Source organism: Ursus arctos, unplaced genomic scaffold (genome assembly GCF_023065955.2).
Source record: "Ursus arctos isolate Adak ecotype North America unplaced genomic scaffold, UrsArc2.0 scaffold_9, whole genome shotgun sequence".
NCBI lineage: Eukaryota > Metazoa > Chordata > Mammalia > Carnivora > Ursidae > Ursus > Ursus arctos.
The window spans coordinates 5,425,200-5,452,459 of record NW_026623111.1 but is presented as its reverse complement, the minus strand read 5'-3'; the positions used below and the strand labels follow the sequence as shown (position 1 = coordinate 5,452,459).

General features: G+C 48.8%; 1 protein-coding gene across 1 annotated transcript in view; it reads left to right on the top strand.

Moving 5' to 3' along the window:
• Positions 1-27,260, top strand: part of STK32B (serine/threonine kinase 32B) — a 375,736-nt gene that overhangs the window by 325,669 nt on the left and 22,807 nt on the right. Inside the window, exons 7-9 of the mRNA XM_057309658.1 lie at positions 16,509-16,612; positions 23,953-24,069; positions 26,213-26,338. Of these exons, the coding sequence (XP_057165641.1) occupies positions 16,509-16,612; positions 23,953-24,069; positions 26,213-26,338 (347 nt within the window). The remainder of the gene's footprint in view (positions 1-16,508; positions 16,613-23,952; positions 24,070-26,212; positions 26,339-27,260) is intronic.

Genomic DNA, 27,260 nt, shown 5'->3' with positions numbered 1-27,260 from the left:
TTTATTCAGCGCCGGTGAAATAAAGAGCTGAGCATTCATTCAGCAAATATTTGTGGAACGTTTAGGAGACAAAGGGCTCGGAGTCAGGCACTGGGGCTCAGAGGGGAGGGATGCTCTCCGGGGCCTCGGGGGCTCGCTGTCTAGCAGGGCAGACAGATGCACAGGTGTGAACAAGACACTGTCACGACGGATTCCTGGAGAAGGCGACAGTGTGAGTTAGACTCTGAGGGTGTGCTCAGAGTCTGCCTGTTGGGTAAGGACAAGGAGACACCATTCCGGGCAGAGGCCTCAGCCTGGGTGGAGGTGCAGGGGAGGCCACAGCATGGCGTGTTGGGGGACAGTCGCAGTTCCATTAGAACTGCATTCCATAGAACAAGATGGGGTGGGGAGGGAGCAAAGAGATAGGCCAAAGCACGAGGGGCTTGAATGCCTTGGTAAGAGCCTGAGGAAGCAGCCGAAAGCCAGGAGTGGGTCCAGGGGAAGTGTCGCCTTCAGCATGGGGCAGTCTGGGTGTCTTTCACTTACTGGCTGCCTGAACTTGGACCATCTCGTTACGTGACATCATGCACATAAAGTGCTCACGTGGTGAACGCTCAGGAAATGTTGGCTGCCAAACCACGTGACTTAACAGTTTTCTCATCTGAGTGAGATGCATCTAGCGATGATGCAGTCCGCCTTGGTTGGTGTCTGTGAGGGTTTCATGGCATGGCTATGGAAGGTACGTAACATAATGTCTGACAAATGGTAGACGCATGGATCTGGGCGCTGATATTGTTGTTGTTGTTGCCATGTTGTGATTTAGATGGTTGATTATTTGGTACCTGCTTAGCATTGGGAATCCAGGGTCTGGATTGGGAACTCCCTTGCCTTCTGGCACTCACAGTCCAGCAGGGAAAATAGACCCTAAACAGCTGGTTCATTATAGGAGCCGGGTTGGCTGGAGGATGCTGGGTGCACTGGGGGATCACAGGCTGGTGCCTTGCCTGCATTCACTGAACGTTAGTTCCCTTCTCCAGGAGCTGCAGTGAGCAGACAAGGGTGGTTGCCGAGCCATCATAATGATGCTAGTATGTTCTTTGTTGAAATGATCAAGGCCTGAGCCAGAGGAAGTGACAGAGTCAGCGTTCAGACCCAAGCCAGTGAGGCTGTGGTGCCCAATATCTCCCCTGAGAACCTGCCATTCACTCATTCATTCATTGCGTTCATCCATCCCTCCCTCCCTCCATCCTCACATAATGATGCTAGTATGCTCCTTGTTGAAATGATCAAGGCTAGTGACGTTTGCTTTTTAAAAGGTAGACAATCACCTTGAAAATCATGAAACTGATAAATACATAGTTTGAGATGTTTATTTTTGGGGCGCCTGGGTGGCTCAGTCATTAAGCATCTGCCTTCGGCTCAGGGCGTGATCCCGGCGTTCTGGGATCGAGCCCCACATCAGGCTTCTCCACTGGGAGCCTGCTTCTTCCTCTCCCACTCCCCCTGCTTGTGTTCCCTCTCTCGCTGGCTGTCTCTGTCAAATAAATAAATTAAATATTTAAAAAAAAAAAAGATGTTTATTTCTGAGTGACAATTTTCCTGCAGTAAAATGCAGTCTTTTAGTGCACAGTTCTATGAATTTGGACAAACACAGACAGTCACGTAAGCACCAGCACAATGAAAGTATAGAACAGTTCCATCAACCCCCAAATTCTCTCATCCCAGACCCCAGCCACTGGTGATTGGTTCAGACTATTCCAGAGAGGCATAGAAATGGAGTCTATTTGGTCTATAGCCTTTTGAATCTGGGTTTTTGGTTTTTTTCACTCTGAATGATGCATTTGAGATTTACTCATGTTGTGTGGATCAGTAACTTTCCTTTTGAGTGATTATAAGTAGAACTGTATTGGATGAATAGACGCAATGAGCTCATCCCTTCACCGGCTGAAGGACACTTAAGTCGTTGCCAGTTGTACGTGATTATGAATGAGGCCACTATAAGCATTCACTTTCAGGTTTTTATACGAACTTAAGTTTCCACTTCTCTAGAATAATTACCTAGAAGTGGGATTGCCGGGTCATATGGTAAGCGTATGTTGAACTTTCTCAGAACCTGACAAACTGTTGTCTAGGATGACTGGACCATCTTACATCCCCACGAGCAATGTTTGAGGGCTCCGGCCGCATCCTCACCAGAACTGGGTATTGTCCGGTGGTTATTGCTCTGGTTATCAGCCCTTCTAATAGGTAGGGAGTAGTTTTATTTCACAAGTTCCTAATGACTAATGGTGTGCTACGTATTTTCATTTGCTTTTTTGCCATCCATTTACCTTCTAGTCAAATTGCTTAGCCATTAGTGATTTGTATTAATCAAGCTTTGAAAATTCTTTATATATGCTAGGTATAAGTCCTTCATCTGATAGGTGGTTTGCAAAAATTTTGGCCACTTGGTGACTTGTCTTTCTGTTGCCATGATAGAATCTTTTTAGAAGGAGAAGTTTTAAATTTTGATGAAGTCCAATTTTTAAAAGATTTTATTTCTTGATCATGTATTTGGTGTCATATCTAAACATCTTTTCCTCGCGTGAGTTCACAACGATTATTTTCCTTTGTTTTCTTGTACAAGTTTAATACTTTGGGATTTTACATTTAAAGCTACCTGCATTTTTAATTTAATTCTTAATATGGTGCGAGGCGTGAATCAAGCTTTATTTATTTGCATAGAGCTGTCCGGTTGTTCCAGCACCCTTTGTTGAAACCATTGTTCTTTCTCTACTGCATTGCCATTGCAGCCCGGCCAAAACTCAATTGACCGTAAATGTTTAGGTTTATTTCTGGATTTTTTTCTGTTTCGTTGGTCCATTTGTTTGGGTTCTACCTGATATCATCCTTTTCCTGTACCTTTGCAATAATACTTGAAATCAGGTAGGGAGAACGCTTTTTTTCTTTCAAAATTATTTTGGCTGTTCTAGATCCTTTCTTTTTTCATTGAAACTTGAGAATCCACTTGTTAATTTTTACAAAAAAAAAAAATTCTGCTGGATTTTTGTTAGGATCGTGTTGAATCTATAGATGAGTTTAGATAGAAATGACACCCAAACAGTGTGGAGTCTTCCAGTCACAGAATATCTCTCCAAGGGGCGCCTGGGTGGCACAGCGGTTTAGCGTCTGCCTTCTGCTCAGGGCGTGATCCCGGCAGTCTGGGATCAAGCCCCACATCAGGCTCCTCCGCTAGGAGCCTGCTTCTTCCTCTCCCACTCCCCCTGCTTGTGTTCCCTCTCTCGCTGGCTGTCTCTCTCTGTCGAATAAATAAATAAATAAAAATCTTTAAAAAAAAAAAAAAGAATATCTCTCCATATATTTAAGGAATCTTGGATTCTCTCATCAGCATTATATAGTTTTCAGCATACAGATTTAGTACATATTTTGTTACATTTATACCTGGATTTTTGATGCTATCCAAATGGTACCTTAAAAAAAAATTAGTTACCATCTTCTTTATCTTTTTCTCAGCAGATGGACATTTGGGCTGTTTCCATAATTTGGCCATTGTAGATAATACTGCTATAAACATCGGGGTGCATGTAAGATGTGGCATATATAAAAATATACTTACATATGATATATATTATATATATAATGTAATATTATTCAGCCATCAAAAAGAATGAAATCTTGCCATTTGTAATGACATGGTGAGAGCTAGAAAGTATTACACTAAGTGGAATAAGTCAGTCAGAGAAAGACAAATGCCATATGATCTCACTCATATGTGGAATTTAAAAATTACAACAAATGAGCAAAGGGAAAAAAGAGGAAGAGAAGCAAACCAAGAAACAGACTCAACTATAGAGAACAAACTGATGGTTACCAGAGGAGAGATAGGAGGAGGAGCGGGGAAATAGGTAGTGGGGGTTAAGGAATCACTTATGATGAGCACTGGGTGTTATGCTCTATGTTAACTAACTGGAATTTAAACAGAGCATCGAAATACATGAGACAAAACTGTAATGTGCTGTGTTGTAAGGTGTTTACATTTTTAGGATTATTACATCTTCTTGGTAAATTGCTGCATGTATCATTATATAATATCCCTCTTGTTCCTTGTTCTGAAGTCTACATTGTGTGATGATAATATAGCCACTTTGGCTTTCTTTTGTTAATGTTTGCATGGTAATTCCAGTGGTGTGCTGGTGAATGTTTAACCACTAGCTCTCTAGTGGTTAACAGACAAACAAACAAAACACACACACCACACAAGAAGAAGAAGAAAGAAGAAAGAAGAAAGAAAAGAAGAAGGGCAGCACTGATTTGTAGATTTTGCTGATTTTGGTGATGTAAGTCCACTCACCATGGCTGACTTCAAGTTATCAGTGTGACATCATCAAACACAGAGGAGGGGAGAGTTGAGCTAATATACCTTTTCCAGCACACCCCTGATATATCTCTTTCCATCCATTCATTTTTAACCTATATCTTTATATTTTAAGTAGGTGTCATGTAGGCGGTCTTTTTTATCCATATAATAGTCTCTGCCTTTCCATTGATATTTAGACCATTTATATTTAACATAATTACTGATCTGGTTGGATTGCAGTCTGCCACCTTGCTTTTTCTTCTCTTTGGTCCACTTGTTCTTTGTTTCTTTCCTGCTCTTTTTCTGCTTTATTTTGGATTAGTTGATCATTATGAATGATTCCACTTTAACTTCCCTATTGGGTTAGTATTTGTACCTCTTTTTAAAAAATATAGTTTAGAGGTTGCCCTATATTTATAATACACATCATCAATTAATCAGAATCCACCTTGAAATCATACCACTTCATAATAATGTAAGAATCTTAGAATAATATACTCCCAGTTCCTCCCATCCATCTTTTGTTTTATTGTACTGTAGATACATAACTAATTGATTTTATTTTTGTTTCAGACAGTCAATTATATTTTACAGTGGAACATAAGAAATAGGAAGATCGGTAGGAGAAGGAAGGGAAGAAGGAAGGGGGGTAAACAGAAGGGGGAATGAACCATGAGAGATTGTGGACTCTGGGAAACAAACTGAGGGCTTCAGAGGGGAGGGGGGTGGGAGATTGGGATTCTGGACTCACAGGGGTTTTTTTCCTCTTTCAACACTTAAGTATGTCACCCTTGCTTATGGCAATGTTTCTAACAACAAATTTGCTGTAATTCTTTGGTTTTAGATATAATGTGCCTAAGTGTGTGTGTGTGTGTGTGTGTGTGTGTGTGTGTGTGTTTGTGTATGTGTGTGTGTGTGTGTGTGTGATCCTTTTGTGTTTATCCTGGTTTGTGTTCTCTGAATTTCTTGGATATGTGTGGTTTGATGACTCATAACTTTTTGGAAAATTCCTGGTCATTATCTGCAAATATTTCATATTTCATTCTCTATCTATCTATCATCTATCTATCTATCTATCTATCTATCTATCTATCTTTCTTTCTCTCTCTCTCTCTCTATCTCTCATCTGTTTTTGGAATTTCAATTACATATATGTTAGACCTTTCATATTTCCTCATAACAATTGGATGCTGTTATTTTTCTACTTTTTTCTCTTAGTGTTTCTCTTTGAATAATTTTGTTTGACCTATCTTCAAGTTCACTTATTTCCTTGGCAGTTTCAAGTCCTGTTGGTGAGCCTGTTGGAAGCATGCTTTATCTCTGGTGCTATGTTTGGTTTGTTTTTATTATTATTAGCATTTCCATCCAATTCTTTTATAGATTCCATCTTTTGGTTGAAGTCTCCATCTTTTAATGTGCACTGTCTATTTTTTCCACTAGAATCTTTGAAATGTCTTAAATTCCTTGTCTGTTAGTTCTAACATCTGGTTCATATCCTAATAGGGTTCTTTTGATTCCTGTGTCTCTTCACATTGGGTTTCTATTTGTTTTTGTTTTTCTTCTTTCCTTTTCCTCATGTGTCTCATAACTTTTGGTTAAAGACTGAACATTTTGTGTAGGACAGTGTTTATGCCTGGAAATGGGCATGTCTCTCCCACAACTATGCCTTTAGCATTGTGTGTGTGTGGAAGAACTGAGTTAATCTAATCAGCAGTTGAGCTGAGTCTGGTTTGGTATGATTATCCTCAATGTACCTCTTCTCGAGTTAGTGTTCCCTCAATGTTCCTGTTCCACCTCGAGCTTTAGGTTTCCCCACGGGCCTGTGCCTTTAAGAGGGTCTCACTCCTGTTCCTTCTGTTTCCTGGCAGGAGACTTCTCTTTCTTGTTACTTGATATTTGGTCTGGCTGGGTGGCAGGGGGGAAGGGAGTACATGTTCCCTGTTGTCTTGGCTTAGCCAGTCTTAGGTGGGCTCGGTGTCATCCATGGTCTTGTCTTGGGGGTTGGTCTTTCTCATTGACCCTGTGTCTCTCACAGCAATGGGAATTCATGAATTATCTGAGCCCAGGATGACTTTTTGTGTGCCTTTCCCAGGGGTAGAGATTTTATTTTTCTGTTCTTTGCCCCTCATGCTCAATGAATATTCACCCGTGCCCTTGTGGTCACAGAATCTTCTGCCCTTCCTCCTTTAGCTCAAGGATTTTGCTCCATAGGGGCATGGGGAGGTGGATCCAGGAAGGACTTTGTGCCCTCTTGAAGCAGTAGCTGCTCTCTTCCCCAAATCCCGCATCAAGGTTTCTATAGCCTCCTTGCCTTCTCCTAGTCCTTTCATTAATTCACAGGGAGGTCAGCAGAGTAGAGCTGTGAGGAGGGGTGAATCCCCTTGCATCTGGACAAATAATGGTTCTGTTCTCTCACTTAAGTCTGAACACAACCTTCAGCAATTTGGTAAGCATTTTAGCAGAAGTCTCTTACCCTCTTCTGTGGCATCCCTGTCTTGTTCCCATGCTATTCCCAGGGTAAGCCAGTACTCACAGCCCTCTCTCTTCTCAGAGTAACTGTCTTTCCTTAGACAACTTCAGACTAATTGGGTTTGAGAAAAATTATGGTTTTGTAGATGATCTAGATTTTTCTCATTGTTAGGCTGGGAGAGACACTCTTTCTAACTCCTACATTTTGAATGGCAGAATTGCCTGAGGTCTTTGATATGACGGAAAAGAGAGATGAATTAAATTGGAGGGGCCAAAAGTAATTTTGCTGAGGAAGTAACTTTTCAGATAGGTCCTAAAGGAAGAGTAGGTGTTGTTCACTATAAAGGGATGTAAAAGCTTTGCAGAAAGATAGAACTGCATTTGCCAAAGCCCTGAGGCAAAAAAGGAGCTTTGTCACATAGAAAGAACCGCAAGAAAGCCAGTGTGGGCTGAGCAAAGTGGGCCAGGAGAATGTGTCTGCAGAATTGTGCAGGGCCAGATCATGCACTACCTGAGTGCCATGTCCAAGCTTTTGGTTTCTATATATAGCAAGTTCAGTGGGAAATTTTAAAGAGCATTAATTTTCAGGGTACCTGGTTGGCTCAGTGGGTTAAGCATCTGACTCTTGGTTTTGGCTCAGGTCATGATCTTCGAATCGCAGGATGGAGCCCCGTGTTGGGTCCATGCTCGGTGGGGAGCCTGCTTGAGATTCTCTCTCCCTCTCCCTCTGCCCCTCCCCTCACTCATGCACTCACTCACTCACTCCCAAATAAATAAATAAATAAATAAATAAAAGTAATTTATTTTTTTTGGATAAACAGAGAATATGGAATCCTTTAAGAGAGTGGTGGTACATAAACGAACTTTTCTATCAGCATAACGTGCTATTAGAGCCCCAATTTCACATATTGACTGTGTAAAATGCACTGAGTCTACCCTGTGCTTCCAGCTAGGACACCATTCACTAGGAAAACTTCCTAAGGCCTTTTTTTTAATCTACTAGCTTAATCTAACATGTTTCGCATGGAGTCATTTTCTGGTCCTGGAGCTTCATTTATTTCTGCACCTCATCAGAGCTTCTGGATTTACTTATTGGCCAATGACACTCCTCCTCCTCCTCCTCTTCTAGTGTAGACTTGTGAAGTCTAATAATTGTCCGCCCCTGAGCAGCATCTCACATACTTTAATGAAACCAGTTTTCAGTTGCTGTTAATGCTGCTAATGTCCCAACAAGGGAGAAGTTATCAGATTGACACAGCAGTTTCATTTTGTCTCGGTGTAATATGTAAGCATGGGACACCTGAGTTCATCTGGCTAGCTACAGAGCCAAAGAAATATAAATTACCCCCAAGGGCTCTAGACAGAAAGCCAGGCATGCTGCTTATCTCTGCTTTCCACAGCTTTTCAACACACTTTAATACAAAGAATTATGACGGAGCTCTGGAATCATTTGGGGAACAGGTACAACAGGTGCCTCTATGAGCTGAGCTTTCATTCACGTGTGCATTTCATTGCTCGTGCGGTAATGAGTTGGTATAATGGTAACTAGCTCACATCTGTTGAGAGCTTGCTATGTGTCTGTCCCTGTACTCAATGCATCACATATGTTATCTCGCTAGGGGGTAGGGTCTATTATTGTTGCACAGAATCTGACACTTACAGCAGAGGTTAAGTGCTTGCCCAATGACAAATAGCCAGCAATGGTAGCCACTGAGATCTGAAGTTAGGTCTCTGTGACCAACTTCTTTGCTGCTATGATGCATTGAGCATCTACTTCTAATCCCTGAGCCTCTGGGACTGACTTGGTCATGTCCCTGCCCTCAAAGGGTTCACAGCCCAGTGAGGAAGTACATTAATGGAAATGTACGCCATTAATTAAATTATAGCATAGTCAGTGCTGCAAGGGAGGTACAGACCCAGGTTTGCTGAGAATCCAGAACATAGATCGATGTACTTGGCCAGGAGAGGGGGAAAGGGGGGAATAGAGGAATAGCATGAGACTCCATGAACATTCCACAGGGAGAGTGAAATTTGGTCTGGGTCTTGAAGTGTGAGTAGGAGTCCATGAGTATAAACAATAGGGTTAAGATTATCGGACAAGTCGCAGATAATTAAAAGTAAATAATATCCTACTTTTTGCAGTTGGCATAATGAGCTGTATTACAGAGGCAATACCCAAATATGAGGTTGGAGCCGGTCTTTAGGAATTCTTGTGCTAGGGCTTTTGAACTTTATTCTATAGAAAACAGAAAAACTTGGAATGATTTTAATTATGTGATTTGAACACATGAATAATAACAATATGACAATGACAAAATTAGATAGCATTTCCTGGCACTTACTATGGGCTCAGTAAATACAGTCCCAATTTCATTGTGTCTTCACAAGACTAGGTAGCAAATATTGCTCTTCCTTTTTGCAGATGAGGAAAGCTGAGGTACAAATAAGAGGTGGAGCAGCTTGCCCAAGGCCATCGTACCAGTAAGCATAGGAGCTGAGCTTCATTTGCAAGCCTGAAAAATTCCTACATTCACACCTTTAACCCCCCTGTTTCATTGATTCTACTGACTCAGATGGAGGTGGTATTAGAATGCCAGGCTGGAGTAGGTGAGAGGCCATGGCGTGTCCAGGCAGAGATGAAATATAGTAGCGAGGAAGTTTCTGGAAGAGGAAAATGAAAGTCTTGGGGCCAGTCAAATGATCAAAGGCAGAGACGGAAGTGGGGGCAGAGTCCAGACTCCCCGGTTCTGACTCATGCAACAGAGAGCAGACCATGGGCTGGGACCAAGACCCCAGGAGGAGGACAGCTGGAGAGGGACGAGTTTGCTTGGGCATGTTGAGTGAGCACTGCCCACGGGACTGCTAGGTGGAGGTGTCCAGGAGGCAGTTGGCTGCACAGATCTGGCCATCCCACTGGCCAGGCTGTATAAGCTGGAGACAGGGTCTTGCCATGAAGAAAGGACCAGTGGGCAGAACACCTGGGTTCTGGTCCCAGCTGGGCCGGAAGTCACCGAAATCCTCCAATTGGCTTCACCTCCTTCCCCTAGAAAGTGTAGGGGAGAGAGAAAATTACCATAAAGGTCCCCTCTAGGCTGAAACGTGGTAATTCTATGTTCCCAGTCAAGGAGGCAATTATGTGTCGGAACAGATCCTGGAAGCCGTGGACTTTAGGCTAGACATTGGCTAGCATGCCACACTCTGCTGTGGCAATCAAAGCCTTCAGCAATATCCATAGAGCTAAACCAACAGGATCATAATTATAACTTAGGAAGTTATTGTATTCTTTTCATATTTTTAGTCTTGTGTGGTTAGCATAGAGTGGCCGATCCCACCGCATGCGTATTTACATTTCCGGAGAAGGGGGGGATGTTAGCAGGGGTGAGGCTGGTCTTCCCAAGCCACTGGGCTGGGCTAGAGAAGCAGCCATGGGTTCCATGGCTCCGGAAGGCAGCCCAGTGTGTTAGCCTGGTGTGCTCACAAGTACACATGGGGTGTACAACACACACTGGGCTCCGTGAAAGATCCCGGGGATGTCGCAGAGAAGGACACAGGCGCTGTCAAGGAATGGGAATCAAGAGCCAATTTTCATAGGGTTTTAAATCATTTTTATCAGTGTGCATGCTCGTGGTGGACCACTTAGTTATTTTTCTTTTGGGTTATGTTGAAATCCTGATTTCCTCCAAGAGAGAATTCCTGGATCTTCGTACACACCCTTGGCTTCGGTTCCAGTTGTATTAGCAGATTTAATACAATGACCTTGTAGAGGTTTTGAGATGTAAAACATAAATTATATATTGTGTGTGTGAAAATAAAAATAATTAATTATACATATTTATATATTTATATATAAAAAATGAATTTTTATATATAAAAAATGAATTATTATATTTCAGCATAAGCGTGGTGTAATTCGGTGGAAAATGTCTGGATTTTGCAGGAGACGTGGTTGTAGTCTAATCATCATTCTGAATGACCCCCGGAGAAAGGGGCAGGGAGGCAGGGGCAGATAAGGCTCTGAGTCTCCCTGCTGTGTCACTCAGGCATGTTACTTGACTACTCCAAGCCTCAGCTTCCAAGATTAAAGGGAATAATAGCACTGCCTCACAAGGTCCTTCTGAGGATAAAATGAATTAACGCATGCGAAACTAGGACATGCTCTGTAAATATTAGCTTTGCTGAGGAGTAAATAATATACGTAAAAAACTTTGAAGAACTTCTGGCACATAGTGGATGCTCCATAAATGGCCACATGAATATTGCAACTCTTGGCGTTGTCAATAAAATCACAGCTCGTGGTAATAAAGGAACAGGTGTATTGGGCACTAGGCTGGAAGTCCTAAGAATGGCGGTCCGGTCCAGGCTTTTCCACTCACGGTTTCCATGGCCCTGAAATTACGCCTTTATCTCCTCACTTTCTCCATCTGTGCGTTGGGTGCTTTGGGGCTGGGTATCGGTAATGTATGAAGGAATTTTGTGCCCTAGAAAACTCTGCATGCCTATGTTGTGCATGACGGTGGAAGTTAGAGGTGGCATTTCCAGTGGCTGAAGATAGATTCAGGGTTGATTGTTCCCCCACTGGGTCATTGCCAAGAAGTTTTAATCAGGAAAGAGTTAGGGCATTTCATTCATCTCTAATCCAATCAGGGGTACCCAGACCTTGGATCCTGGATGTCGTTTTTGGGTAAGACCATAACCAACTCCTGTTATCTGCCTGGTTTGTCATTTGCTGTCCGGGGGAGGCAAGGTGCTGTTGTCACTCACTGTCCTGCAGGGAAAACCCGGTCCTAGCCATGGCAGTGTTGGCCCATCCCGTTCCTTCTGTAGCCAGACTCAACAGCAGCTAGCTGTGCCATTGTGAAGATTAAATGAGCTTCTACTTATGAAACTCTTAAAGCAGAGCTTATTGATACACGCAGATGCTCCGTAAAGATCAGCTGTTTTTATTAGCAGTGTACCGAGAGCTTAGAACAGTGCTTGGTACATAGCAAGGTACATAGTTTGTGGTTTGTATTATAACCGTTCATTTATTTAGTCAACAAACCTTTCCCACTTGTCTTCTTCATGGCCCACATGCATGAAGAACAAGCAAGACACCATGACAGTCCCTGCCCTCCGGGACCTCAGGGTCTAGAGAAAAGCAGACAAATAAGCAAAAATGCAGCTTGGGGTTGTGAATGTTGCCTTCAAGAGATGCCTAGGGGAGGTGGGGTGAAGAGGAAGCCCAAATCTAATCTGGAGAGAGGGAGATCGTAGGAAATAATAATATCGGAGAGGTATTTTGAGGAGAAAATGACACATGTAACGAACGTTGTAGTATCTGGGACCTAGTAGCTTCCTAAGGGAGATGACCCTGGAGCTGTACCTTTTGTGGGATAGCCCTGGTGAATTAGGGCAGAGAACAAGAGACAGACAGGCAGACAGACAGACGGGGAGTTCCAGGAACAGCGAGCAGCATGAGCTGCTGGAGCCCGGGGTGGTGTGGGTAAGCCCAGTACAGCTTGGAAGATCTACAAGCAGGCACTAAGGGCACTGAATGCCAGACCACAGAAGTTAGACTCATTTAACCACACAGGTTCCCGGCCCTAGTCCCTTCCATTTCTCCACTAAAACTTAAAAAAGATTCCAGGATCAAGTCACATTTCCAAGCCATGTTTGCTTTTGAGTTAGACCACCTTTGAAAGCCAGTAAAGCACATGAGCCGGCTAAAGGCTCTGACAAGTCCAGCAGGAAGGAACATGGTTGAACCTCATCACTTCCCAGACACATTTGACCTCAGAATCCCTCCTTCTCCAAAATGTATTCGCATCACACAAAGCAGGTGGTATTCCCAGGAACGCAGATTGTGAGACAGCCCTGAGGACAGGGAGACCTCCAAGCTGGGTACCACCATGGTCTGAGTCCCGTATCAGAAAGCCAACTCCCCCATCAGCAGCAAGAAGGACAGGCTGGAGAAGATGACTCTGGAGGCCTGAGGAGTGGTGGGGGGCCAGCGCAGGAGATCTGAGCAAGGGCCGCACCTCAGCGCAGAGGAGGAACGGGTACAAGAGCTGTGCGGGGTGGAGTCATCTGGCGCCGACTGTGGAATTCAACTGTTACAACGATGGGACTCTTGGATGTGGGCGTCAGGATCAGGGGTTCTAGACCTGACCATAGAGCTGGTGAGTGGGTGGCCGAGGCAAGCCACTCCTCCCCGTCCAGCCCGGTGGCCAGTTCCAAAACAGGGGGGACGATGGCAAGGTGGTTTCCAAGGGGCCCTTCATTTGTGCTGTGCTGACACTCTGGGGCAGAAAGCTGTCTCTACTCCTGAGTCACATGAGCAGTAAGCCCTGCCAGCTCTATGGCATCAGGGGTGGAAGAGCCAATCGATATGCATTTACTACATGCCAACTGTGTACTTGCCTGAGTGCCAGGCCCTGGAAGGGAAGAAGTAAGGGCGCATCCGGACCTGTCCTGGTAGTCACTTTAATACAGGAGGAAGGACTTTGGAGCCAGAAAACAGAGAGAGGCGAACCCCAGCTCTGCCACACCTGCTGGATGGAGTGAGCAAGTTCCTAGCCCCTCTTACTAATGTCCCAGGGCTGCTCAACGAAGTTCACAAACATGGCTGGAAACAATGGTTCACTCTCCCAACGTTCTGGAAGCCAAATCAGTATCAAGGTGTCCGCAGGGCTGCGCTCCCTCAGGAGGCTCTAGGAGAGAAGCCTGCCTTGCCTCTTGGGGCTCCGGTGGCTCCCGGGCTCCTGGGCTTGCGGCCACTCCGATCTCTGCCTCCTCCCACGGCCCCTTCTAGGTCTCCCAGCTCCCTCTCCTTTCTCCTGAAAGGACATCAGTAATTGGGTTTAAGGTGGGCCCTGCAATTTATCTTGAGATGATTTTATCTGGAGATCCTTAACTTAATTATATCTGCAAAGACCCTGTTTTCAAATAGGGTCCCATTCACAGGTGCCCGAGGTTAACATTGGATCTATCTTTTGAGGGGATACTCTTCAAGCTGCCACACCCCTTCGTGCCTCTCCTTTCTTGTCTGAAAACGGAGATCATTACAGCACTTGTCTCATTGCGTGCCTGGGACGCTGGTGAGAGAGGTTACATGCGTAAAACCCTCAGCGGAGGAAATGGACAACTGGTTGCTCTTACTCATCCATCCACGTATGGCCACGTACCCATCGTCCCATCATTCCAGCTTTACACCTGCATCACTCTCTCGTTCCTCCATGCTATGATTCCGGGCCACCAAAGTGGTCATTTTGGTGGCCTGTGGATTATGACAAAAATGATTTCATGTTCTGTCATCAGTCCCAGGTATGTAGGGGAGGAAAGAATGTCACCGACTCTGGGAGTGCAGTCACAGGCCACAGATATTTGTCACTTGATTGGTCATGACAGCTGGGACAGAATGCTGCTTGTATCCTGAATTCCAAATGGGCTGGGGCTGCTGGGTCTGACAAGGGTTTAGGGGGAGCACCTCGGCACACACAGCCCCCCACTGCGCTCACGGGCGCATTCCTGCCCCCGCACTGTCTGAGCACACGGGCTGGGCCCGGAGCCCGGCGTCCAGGCCCTGGGGATGCACGGAGGGCACGGTGTTCTAGAACACTCAGCACAGAGAGAAGAGGGCAGGTGCACAGACTGAGATGCGAGGAAGGACTTCCCTACATATGGGAGCTCAGTTTCAGAGTCACAGTGAGACCCAGTTGGGATGTGGAGGAGCTCCGCGCTGGCTCCCACCGAGAATCAAACACTTGCTCACGGGATGCTTCACGAACGGGTGAGATCGCCACCTTTGAAGTCAAGCGGATCTACAAGGGAAAGGCGGGGCAGACATCAAGATGCTAAAATGCACCAGTCAGAGTCTGGATGAAATTCAGGATGGCCCCCAGGCCTCTGGGTGACGGGGGGGGGGGGGGGGGGGGGGGAGGGCGGTGAGGCTGAGCGTGACAGGGAGAGGAGATCGGAATGCCAATCCTACTAATGAAAACCCTGCCTGAGGTTTCTGGAGCACTGACTCCAGCCCAGCCAGGCAGCAGGCTGAGCCCTTGGCGCACATTTGCTTATTTAATCCTCGTAACAGCCCGATGAAGAAACTGTCCTTATTATCCACATTTCACCAAACCGAGCCAAAGAGAAGCGTACCTAACTTGTTAAACTCAGGTCCAGCCACGCTGACCTGCTTCCTGTTCCCCAGCATAGCCCTCGGTTTCTTTGTAAGGCTCAAATAACAGAAGGGGGCATTTCCTCTCATTCCCAATCCTGCCTCCCCCTACTGTAGACTGAGTACCTTTGTGTCCTTAAAGAAATGCTGATATGAACCTTACTTCAAACGAGGATTCTGTCCGTACGTGAGGCACACCTCAGCTTGGCATTTCCCGGCTGTGTGACATACTTCACACCGCTGGGCCTCTCTGAACCTCATCTGTAAAATGGGTCCCAGGCAAACATGATCCTGGGGGCTCTTGTGAAAAGGTTCTCATTAGAACCCAAGGGTGAACGTACACTCTAAGATATGGAGCAAATGGGGAGCACTGCCACAGGGCAGCCGGAGTCCGGCCGCAGGTTGGGGGCAGGTGTCCGGCTGCCAACCCAAGAGCCCAGGTTGGAGCGTATGCGTCCTGCCCCAACCAGCCCTCCCCGTTCCCGTGCCCGCTGAATGCCAGTCGGAAAACTGAGCTGAAGCATCTTTCATCACAACGTGTTGTGGCTCCAAGGAACAGATTTTGGCTGCTCTGACAACTATAAAATGGAGTTATGTCTGCAAGTTAATTTCCTAGAAAGGATCCGCATTTCACAACATTTTCCTGGAAGCCAATACGAGCAATTAGAGCGTGGGCGCACTCCTGGCCTAGCGACTCGGGGGCGGAGCCGTGAGAGAAACGCACCTGGCAGCGCAAGAGAGCACCTGAGGGCCGAGGGTCCCCCAGGACAAGCACGGTGCTCTGAAGACTCCGGGTCCACCTCCCCGGGGCCTCCAGCCTTCCCTTCTGGTTCCACTGAGGTGAAATTCACAGAATGGAACCACCCATTTGAAAGGAGCGATTCTGTGGCATTTAGTACATTCTCAGTGTTGTGGGACCACCACCTCTCCCTAGTTCCAGAACGTCTTCATCTCCCCCACTGGACAACCACTAAGCGGTTACTCCCCCCCATCCCCGAGCCGGGCAGCCCCCAATCTGCCCTCTGTCTCTGTGGATTACCTGCCCCGGGGGCTTCCTATTAGAGCCCACCTGTGCCAAACTAAGACTGTCCCCTGCGAGAGGCAGCAGGCTCCACGGGTTCTAAGTATCCCCCATTGTTGGGACGCCTGACCCGGTTGGTGTTGGTGCCAGAAGCAGAGGGACATTTACGAGGTGGGGTTTCTTCATCTTAACTCAGATCTTACCCCACATGCTCACACGGGCCATGATTCACTCTCCACTGGTCCACCTCCTCGGGGCTTGCCCCACCTCCGCCCTAGCAGAGCCCTCCACCGCACACTGGAGCACCCTTCCTCCCCTGGGGGCCACGGCAGTGTTTCCTGTGATGCCTGGAACTTGTTCTCAAGCCCGCACGTGGCTTACGGAGGGCAGGAACCACATGGCACGGTGGACAGAGTCCTGGCTTTGCCCTCCGAGAGGCAGGGTTCCTGTCCCCCCATGTCCCCTCTCTGAGGGGTGGTGAGTATAAACTGTGGCATGCAGTGACCTTCTCTCTGTCCTGTCGTTGGCAGCCCCAGAAGTGTTCCAGGTGTATGTGGACGGAGGCCCCGGCTACTCGTACCCTGTCGACTGGTGGTCCCTGGGGGTCACGGCCTACGAGCTGCTGCGGGGCTGGGTAAGAGGTGCACCTGCATGGGAACATGGGGAGCCCTGGAAGTCGGGGCTCAGGTCAAGCTGTACCTGGGTGCTGTTGGCCAGCCAAGCGGGTGGGAAGAGCCCATGTGAGGTGTCAGAGGCCCTGGGTTTCCATTCGGATGGCCCGTGTGCCTGAGGTCCCTGAGCATCAGAGGGACCCGGACGGAGCTTCTGGTCCAGCCACCTCCGTCTGCTCGTGGGGAAGTGGATGTTCACGGTGAAGGTCTTACATAAAGGTCAGCATCTAACCAGCAGCAGTTCAAACACCTCGGCATAGTTATTTCAAACACTGTCCTCTTTCGACCCACAACACTATGGGCCCGTGCCTGATTTTCCAGCTTGATTTGAAACTCTTTAAATATGAGGACCATCCTTCTTTTCCATGTTGTTTGTTCTGTATCTTCCCCAAATATGTAGCTAGATGTCCCATAAAAATGGGGTTTTCAGTATGTATTTTAATTTTTATTTCATCTAATTTAATAGCTGGAGATAACTAATGGCAACTAATAACTCATTTTTCCTTTAGTAGAAAGAGTTGTGGCAAACTAATTTTGAGGCATTTTTCTTTGCACAAGTATTGTTGGAAAATGATGCCACTGAACCTTGGTTTCCTTCTTGGTACAATGGGGTTAAATGCCTTCAGTGTGGTTCTTGGAGCTGAAGTTACCATGGGATCGCTCTGCCCCTGGACAGAGACCCAGGGTTTGCATGTTACCCACCTTCCCCACTCCAGTCCTGGCACAGAGCCACTGGCTGCGATGTTCAGTGTCTCACAGTGATTTGTGTCCATGCACATTCAGGCCAGTGGAGGTGCATTCTGGAGGGTGGGGGTCGCCTGTGCGGGTGACAGAGGGTGAGGAATGAATGAATGAATGAATGAATGATGAGAACAGTTTGCAAACCATCGAATCCATGTGAGTGCAAATAAGTATTATTTTTCATCCTGTAGTTTAAACAACTATTGTCTGCTCTTGATCTCAGTTATTTCCTGTGAATTCCTCAAAAGCATAATTACTATACATGATGTTTTTAGAATTTAAAAAATCTATATTAATCTATATTATTATATTATTAATTATATAATTATATTGATTATATTATTAATTATATAATTAATATATATTAATTATATTTATATGTATATATGAACTTGTTAGTTTTCTCAGGCACTGAATGAAAACATTCATCTTCTTCTTGGCTGGTTCCTTTGTCATCTGCTGGTTTCGCTGATACGTACAGTCAGGAGGGAGTATGAGGGTCCCAATGCTGTATGAACCAGAGGACAGAAGCATCCGCCAGATGCTGTGTATCTGATGTCCTCAGTCATATGAATGCCCTCCACGAGCATGGCCCCAAGCATGATTGCATGTTCACCAGCAGAAAGTACGTTCTCTGTGTTAAATAAAAATCAGTCGAGTAAATCTGAAGATCTAATTGGCTTCATTAAACAATCCATGAGTCGAGCAGCACCCCATCTCGCACGTTGCAAGGTGCTCCAAGGAGTCCTACAAAATGGAAGGTTTTTATAGGAGGGTGAGGCAAGATGTTATTAGCAAAAGAAAAAGATTCTTTCAGGCAAAGAGCTTTCTAGGGGGAAAAGGAAGGTGTCCTATTATATCAGATTATTTATCCATCTTTCTTCCCAGGGTGGAGAGGACCCAGGGGGCAGGCTCCCAGGCCAGGATTGAAAAATTTCTGACCCACCGGTTAAGACAACATTTCTGGGGGGAAGTTGGACCTGCAATTAGATTATGTATTAAGCCCTGGTTTGGGAACTATTTCTAAAGGACAACATTTTGGGGCCTGTGGATTTTGTGTTGCTTTTTTTTTTTTAAACATCTGTCATTCCTCTGGGTCAGAACAAAGATGATGACTTGGCAAAAAGCCCCAAGGATAGAGTGGTTCTTGCTGCTTCCAAAATAAGTCATTTCATTTTTAATGCGACGGAATTTTCTGCTCAGAGATCCAAATGGCACATTCAAGGAAAGAAGGAGAAGCACAGAGTGGGATCGGGCCCTTGATGTAGTGACAGAGCGACTGAATGAAAGGATGCCTGTTATGGGCTCGTGGAAACCTTTCTCACAAATGTCGGTCTGGCTTCACCTTTGACAGGTTTATGCAAACAGTTAATTCTTTGGTTTTCATACATACAGGAAACAATCCCATTTGGTGAGAAAACTATACCGAGATGCATTCCTACTTACCTCTGGGGTGTGTAAATAGAGGCTGTCCTTCCTCCCCCGAATTCCTCCACCATGTCAGTGACAGCATCCCTGACGAGTGGTCATTCACCTGTTTGTTCCTTGATTCCCTCAAAATCCAGGGAGCTTCTTACCTCCCAAAGATGAAAGCCATAATGGGAATTTTCCAGTGTGTGTTCTAGGATCTTAGAGTTTGGAAAGAGTTAGAATGGATAACATCAGGACAGCCTGCTGGCTAAAGACCCAGGAATACTCTAGTCCCAGCCCAGAAAACAGCTGTCTCTTCCCAAATGCTCTGTAGGGAGAGCAGAAGAATCGAGTGTCATTAATGGCTTAAGATCTCAACACAGAGAATCCCATGAGCCTGGTTGGATCCTATAGCCTGGACCAGGGACATAAGTAGGATCTCTGAGCCCAAAGTAGAATCTCATTCCTCACCCCACATGCCTGCTGAGTGACAGAAAGAGACCCACGACTGTGCCGCCCGGAGAGTTCCCTGTTAGAGCACAGGTCCCTTGGTCTCCCCGCCTGCCAGGCTCCAGATGGCGTCCCTGACAGGTGATCACCCACCTGTTTACTGGTTCCCCTCAGCATCCAGGGAGCTCCCTACCTCCAGAAAGAACTTGTTCCTTATTTGACAGCTCTAATGGCTAGATCTTCTCACTCAACCGCAAGCTGCCTCCCTTTTACAGACAAAGAGGATCTTAGAGGAATTCACAGGGTCAAACCCTGGTTCTACTCATCACTGATGTTAACCAAAGCCCATAAACAGATCCAGTGCTCAGAATCCTCAGCTGTTAACTGGGAGGAAAAAATTAATAATACTTTCTACCCAACAGGGGTGCTTTGAGAATTAAGTCATTGCAATGGTGCTGATTACCCAGCACGTGCCTGATGAATGTCAGCAAGCTTCCACTCCTCGCTGTGATTCCGGCCCTAGGGAGCCTGCCAGCAGGCCTGCGTCCTCTCTGACTTAGCACCTTTCCATGCTGGAGCCGGGCACCCGGAGTGGAGGCTGGGTCACGCCTGGTGCATGAGCGCCGCGGGGGGAAGGCCCAGGGGCCCCGTGAGCAGGTGTGTGTGCTCCCTCCCACACTCTGGGCGCCTCGGTGCTCTGATTCCGGCTCAGTCACTGACCTCATCGAGCCCCGGTTTCCTCCGTATGAAGTGGGGATTACGAGGCCGACCCACAGGGCCACCGTGGGGATACGTGAGAAAATGCGGCAGCGCCCACGCAGCGCCGGCATGCGCGGTAACGACGCTCCTGGAGGTGGAGCTGAGACCGGGAGACACAGATAAAGTGCTGGTGATTTGCTCAGAGGAGCGTGGAGAATACCTGAGGGAACAGACATTTAACTTGGGTCACACAGGAGCTGCTGGAGGGAACAGTGTGAGTACAGATGGGGAAGGGCCGCTGAGGTGGACACAGCAAACATTTCTGCCTGACCAGCCATCAGAGGACAGGCAGGGGACAGTCTGTAGAAGCCGCCGAGATCAGCTGGAGACACTCGGGCTTACCAGGCCGGCAGGGTGGTGCGTCCGTGGACGTGGCAGCACCGCGGTTGAACGAGAGACAGTCCTTTGCAGTCACGCATTTCCGGGCTCACATCCTGGATTTGCTACATAGGCTCTGAATGATCTGGGTGAGCCCACTGCTCATCTACCAAGTGGGGGGATGGGATTTGCGGCCCCAAGCGCAGGGCTCCTCGACTTCGGCACTGCGGACACTTCGGGCTGGGGAATGCTCTGTGCTGCGGGTGGTCCTGGGCGGTGCAGGACGTTGGCAACATCCCCAGCCCCTCCCTACCAGATGCCGGCAGAAATCTCCCCCACTGAGTTACGGCAACCGAAACAGTCTCCCAACATATGCCCCGGGGAACAAATCGTCCCTGCTTGCGAACCACCGCCATAGAGTAACCAAGAGGACTAAATGACACCCTGAATGCCAGGCTCATGGCACATTGCATTGCACAGTGGGCTTTCATTGTAGACAAAGGAGACCCCCAAACCCCACCTGTGGTGCCCTGAGACCTTGTACCCTCTCTGCTTCTCACCAGCCACCTCCCTGACCTTGCCTTTGACCCCAGTAGGTCGGGGTGCAGAGAGGAGAGCAATAAAGAGGGAGGGTGTGTGGAGCTCCCCTGGAGGCTGCCGTGCAGAACGAAGAACCCGGTCTACACCCGCTGGGTGGGGAGTGTAATGGTGTGCAAAGCTGATGGAAGGAGAGAGGCGGTGACTTCTGATTCCTGGGCAAAGCAGACAGAGCGGTGAGCCAGGAGTCAGGACCTGGGAGGGAACGGGCTCTGCGACCTCACTCTCTGGGTTTTCTGTCTCCATGAAAGGAGGGGAACGGGCGGGTGGGCTGTTCCATGGTTTTCAGGCTGCTGTGTTTCCTGGACCTCTAGCACCCAGCAGAGGTGGTTTAACAGTTCTGGGGGTTGGGGAATGTTTCTTCTGGCTTTGGAGATTTCATAGCCCGAGGACTCTTCTTCACTTTCATCTGTTCGTGTTTGGGATCTGGAGTAAAAAGGTTTTGGGAAAAGACATTGGATTAGATGGTCCCTGAAGCCCAGCTCAGCTCTAACAGTTCAAATGACAAGTCTCCAGCAATTCTTGTCTCCTCTCTTCCATTTCTCGGTCATTTGGCATTTTTTGTAAACCGAGTGTCCTGGAATAGAGAGCCACCTGCGCTCCGGAATGAGTCTATCCGGTGCCCTGCTGCTAAAATCACTTTCCCCAGCAGTACACGCAATTACTTTACCTTAGAAATGCCACTTGCTTTTCTGAGGCAACACATCCTAAGGCCGATGCGTGAGAACCAAGCTTCAATAGAATTCTTTCCCTGAGCAGGTGAAATCTCAGGATTTGCCGATATTCTCGTGGAAGGAGCTGGGCTTCCCTGCAACCACCCACATGACGAAGGCTGAGCCCAGAACCGCAAGCTGCAGAGCATATCCCATGCCTGGCGTTCCCAGCTTATCTGTGAATGTATTTAACCGCTGTATTGGCCTCGTGGCTTCTTAGGGTTACCATAATGATCACCATTGCTACTCTTATTGGTCTGGCCCCCTCCAGAAGCGGAGAGGACGGAGCTAGAGAGTGGTGGGGTTTGGAAGGCGGATGGAAAAGCAGATTGTTGGATGCCTTGAGGCAACCGGGAAGGAACGACAGAATGCAATGTGAATGAAAAGAAAAGCCTTCCCGTTTGTCGCTGGCTGGTTCTCAAGCTGGGCGCTCGGCCAGCAGGTTCTGATGGCATCGGAGAAAGAGCAGGGAAGGAGAACCTGCATCTCTGGGATGGGGCAAGGTCGCTGTTCCAGCCTCAGTGTCCCGATTTCTAAAATGAGGAGGTGAGATGCTTCATCTCCCAAGGTCCTCCCGCCTCCAGCAGCTGGGTTTCCAGGTACAGCGGGGACCGGATGGGAGGAATGGTTTCTCCAGAGACAAAAAGATGGGAAGAAGCGATCCGGAACAGTCCAGAAACTGACATCTCCGCTCTCAACGTTCACTCCCGTCATTTCTAATGAGGGTAGCTGTTTCTGGTGAAGTCAGGGGGGTCCTGCAAAGGCAGAGACAGGCAGCAGCCCCAGGAGGAAATTATAAAGTGTCCATTACTGGAGACATACTCCACTTCCCACGACATTGGAAGAAAATGTTTGAAGACATTTATAAAGAATGTTAGCATATCTTGTTAGCTGGCCTTTCTAGGGAGCCCACAGGTTTTGGCTTTGCTCTGCAGATTATAGGGCAAAAGGAGGAGTTTCCAATTCAATTGACAGATGAAAGAGGAGGCAGCCCATCAGGAAAAGGTCCTCTTCTGGGTAGGCACATTGCAAGGCACAGCCACACGCCCACGGGCAGACGTCTTCCCCAGGGGAGCCCCATTTGGTGAAAATAAAGATGTTCCTCCATGCCAGGGAACTGTCACATTCCCCGGGCTCAGGACGCCCTCACCTCCTTGGGCTAGCACCCCCTATTTGCAGCAACCCTGTGGGAATCCAAATTGCACGAGGTTGGGGCCCCCGTGCCTTACAAACCACGTGAGCCCAGTGCAGGCTCCGACCCCTGCAGGTGTCCAATCAGTGTTTGTGGATGGACGGACTCATCATGCGTGTCATCGTGCGTGCTCTGCTGGGTGGCTGAGGCTGCCCGAGAGCCTGAGAACACAGAAATGAGCACAGTATAAGCCCACCTGCGAGGATGCCCCAGCAGGAATTCCAGAGCCGACAGTCAGGTCACATGGACAACTATGAACTCATTGCTCTTGGTTTCTCTAGTTGTTGGACCACACGTGCTCCAGGGGTGACTGCCTGTTCCAGTCCTGAGCCATTTGACCATGATACAAACATCAGAGCACCTTTGCCCATGAAGCTGTGTGGAGGGTGAAGAGGGGGAGAACCTTGGTTGGCGGGGGGGCAGGTGCAAAGTTCAGACAGTGTCCAAGCTGTGTACCCGGGGTCCCATCCCAGGTTTTGAGAGGTTCTTAAAAGCAAGAAACTGCCCAGGCAATGTTGAGAAAATGTGTCAGGAGGTTTAATGCTCTGCCGAGCTGGCCAGCTGGAGAACAGAGTTATGTATCCTCACTGTTGGGGAGAGGGGAGATGGTGGCAGGTAGAAGCCCAGCCTCGCCCCATCCATCCAGCCCACCAGACCCACACCTTGGTGATTCCAGTCCTGCACACTCCCAGCTGGTTCAACCAGTGCTGGGAAATGTGGCATGAAGCCCACCAGCAGGTAGGGGGTTTGACTGGAGGTGATGCTGAGTATCCAGTAGATGGTGAGAGCCCCCCACCCCCAAGGCTGGAGCAGGGACTCAGGAGTTAGGGTGTTGGGTGCGGATCCTGCCTCTGCCACCTACAGCTGTGTGACCTTGCCAAGTTCATTTAACCTCCTGTAGCCACAACAGAGTGCCCACCTGCTGGGTTCTGGCACCACCCTACCCGCCTGGACCCTGTTGGCACATGGGTAGTGGCCACCTGCTCTGCTATGAAAGAGGAACGCCCACGGTTACGTGAAGGGAAAGAATAAACCATGCCCTGTGTATACACAGTTTTAACCACGTGGGCGGTGTCTTGCGGTTGGCTTCTCTCTGACTCCCTGTCTGCACCTTTGGTTGCAGAGACCGTATGAAATCCACTCGGCCACACCCATCAATGAGGTCCTCAACATGTTTAAGGTGGAGCGCGTCCACTACTCCTCCACGTGGTGCAAAGGCATGGTTGCCCTGCTCAAGAAGGTAAGGGGACAGCCACCAGCCCGCCTGGCCTGGGGGCTGGAGGCATTCAGTGCACGGACAGGCATCCCAGCACGTTCGGGCATGAGAGAGGGAGTGGAATGCCAGTGGGGGCCTGGATAAAGTAGGCAGCACGCTCACACCACATCGTAAGCCCTCTCACTGTCTCGCATCCGGGATCACGGAGCCACTGGGTGCTAGAGTCCTGTCGGAGACACATCTGTGACAACAGAGCCCCAGACTCTTTTCACTCCAAGCTCCTAATAAATAGAAATACATATGGTTCTTTAAAATTGTTGCCACAAATGGTCTTTTAAGTCGCTGAGCTTTAAGAAATGAGGCATCTCCCGACTTTTTCCAGGAACTAGAATTTACTAGAATAAAGCAGTGGTTCTCCAAGGGTGTCCCCTGGGCCAGCAGCAGCAACAGCAGCAGGGAGCTAGTTGGAAATGCAGATTCCCAGGCTCCACACCAACCTTCTGACTCAGAAACTCTGGGGACGGGGCCCTGTGGTTTCTACTTCTTCCATCAGCTCCCCGGGTGGTTCTGAAGCCCACTCGAGTTTGGCACAGGCAGGAGGTAGTGTTCCCCTTTGGAGGCTGGCATTTACCTTTCCTGCCTCGGAATCCCCTGGGATGTGCAGGGTGGACGGAATCTGGCATGTGGTTGGGACCCAGTCATTTGCAGGAAAAGGACAATGGTAACCGCGGCCCCCAGGACTTGAGGGAATGTCCTGTTCTGGGCCGTGCACTGGCTCTTCACTGTCCCCACAGCCCTGGAGGCCCATATTAGAGGTGAGAACACGGAGGCTCAGGAAGGCACAGTCCTTCCGTCCGCGCCACTGGGCTGTCGGAGGGCGGAGGCGAGGTTTGATTCCAGGCTCTCCCAACTCCAGACACCAGCTGTCCTTCCCTACACCGCCGTCCATGACTAAGTCGCTTTAGAGGAGATTCAGTACTTGCTTCTTAGAAGTCAGGGGTCCTTAGAACCCACTGCTCACTGGAATTACCTGGATGCCCTATGCACGTGCCAGTGCCTGCATCCCTCCCCCACCCCTGCACCCAGGAGAACTGCTTGTCCTGAATGGGGAACTCCCATGGAGCACCGGAGGGCAGTCTCTGCTTTAAGCACCCATTGTTTTGGGGCAGCCCCTGGGAGGAGGCTGCCATGACCCGCAGGTAGGACCTTGCCAGGTGTCCTCACGTGGTGTGACCGCAGCCCGCTCGCTGGGTACAGCTGCGAGATTTCTGCAGGGTCAGGGGCCAGGCAGGGAACAAACTGGCAAGGGGGCTCTGACTTCTAGCTCCCCCCTTTCGGCAGCCACACCCCCTTTCGGCAGCCGTACCCATCCCCGTGGGTCCCATCCTAACCATGCTCTGGAGATGGAAGAGTTGCCTTTGCCCTTCCTGCTCTGGTGGAGGAAACAAGGGCAGAGCCTTCAGTAGCCTACCCAAGGCCTTGAAGCTGGGGTGGGGGTGGGAGTGGAGGTGGGGGGGTGTCAGACCCGGGGCAAGGGCCCCGCCTGTCACTGTTAGCCCAAGTGTGCTTTGTGCTAGGTAAGCCAGGATGTTTTTGAAAAGCTGAAAGCCCCCTTTGGGTGCAAGGAAGTCCTCTGTGGCTGCTTTTTATACTGCGTCACCCCGAATTAGCAGAAATTCTATTTGCGGAGAAGCTAAAAATTATACCTTCGGCTACAAAAGAGGCCCCTTCATCAGGCCACAGAGGTCGCCACAGAGCTGTCCAGGGATAAATTCCATTACACTTTCAAACACCCATTACCAAGCCGACAGTCTCAAGACGAGGTGGCAAATTCCTTTTATATTTAACCGGAAGCCTCTGCAGACATTAGCGAGTAGGACGTCCTGGGCGCTAGTCCCCAAGGACAGCATGGTGGCTGAAAATCAAGGTCCTGCCAAAGAGTCCCTCTCTGGGTGACCGTTTGGAAGCAGCCTGCCCTCTGGGTTCCTGTCTGGCGACAAAGGGGTGAGTGTAGGTGATGCTTCCGACAATGGCAACCCAGAGCTCTGCATTAATGGAGCATTAAAAGCAGAGGCACCTTCATTTTCACTAGAATTCTACCTTCAGGGTCCCCGCTAGCCTCAGTGGGACACATAGCTCCAGCAAACACATCTGCTTCTGCCCGCAGCTCCTGACCAAGGACCCTGAGAGCCGCCTGTCCAGCCTTGGTGACGTTCAGAGCGCACCCTACTTGGCCGACATGAACTGGGATGCGGTCTTCGAGAAGGCGCTGACGCCTGGCTTTGTGCCTAATGTGAGTGGGGGTCTCATCCAATGGCATGCCATCCCTCTGCAGGGTCCCCTGCCCTGCTCTGGAGGAAGACCCAGAAGCTGGCCAGGGAGGCCTCTGCTGGCCATGGTCCCAGGAGCTCCAAGGAGTTCACAGTACGCAGAGATTGAATGTGGATTTGGACCTCATTTCCAGTATTCCACGTGGAAAGCTTCTCTCCTTGTAGAAGGTCTTTGTGGGAACAGAGCCTCCTTTCTTTTATTGAATCACACCCGCTGTGCGCGCAGGTCCAGGCACTGGGGGTGGAGAGGGGAATATCACCCAGGGTGCGCGCAGGTCCAGGCACTGGGGGTGGGGAGGGGAATCACACCCGCTGTGCGCGCAGGTCCAGGCACTGGGGGTGGGGAGGGGAATATCACCCAGGGTGCGCGCAGGTCCAGGCACTGGGGGTGGGGAGGGGAATCACACCCGCTGTGCGCGCAGGTCCAGGCACTGGGGGTGGGGAGGGGAATATCACCCAGGGTGCGCGCAGGTCCAGGCACTGGGGGTGGGGAGGGGACTCGCACCCGCAGCGCGCCTCCACCCACTCGCCGATCCAGCCGGCCTGTGCTCGCTGAGCACGTACGCATGCGGCACTGTGCGTGGCTCGAGGTGAAGCCCGGTAAAGAAAACAGTCTTGGTGCCCATTGTCAGGGAGCTTGCAGATGAGAGCAGACCTCAACTGTGCTACAGGCAGCTGACCTTCGGGCTGATGAGCCTTTGGTGGGGGCCTGGCCTGTCCCTCAGAGATTGTTTAGCGACATCCCTAACTCTACCCACGGAGTGCTAGTAGCCCTCCCCAGTTGTGACAACCAAAACCATCTCCAGACATTGCCAAGCACCTCTGGGGACAGCTGCCCCCTGTTGACAACCCACGGGCCAGGAATTTTGTACAAATAATAAGCCA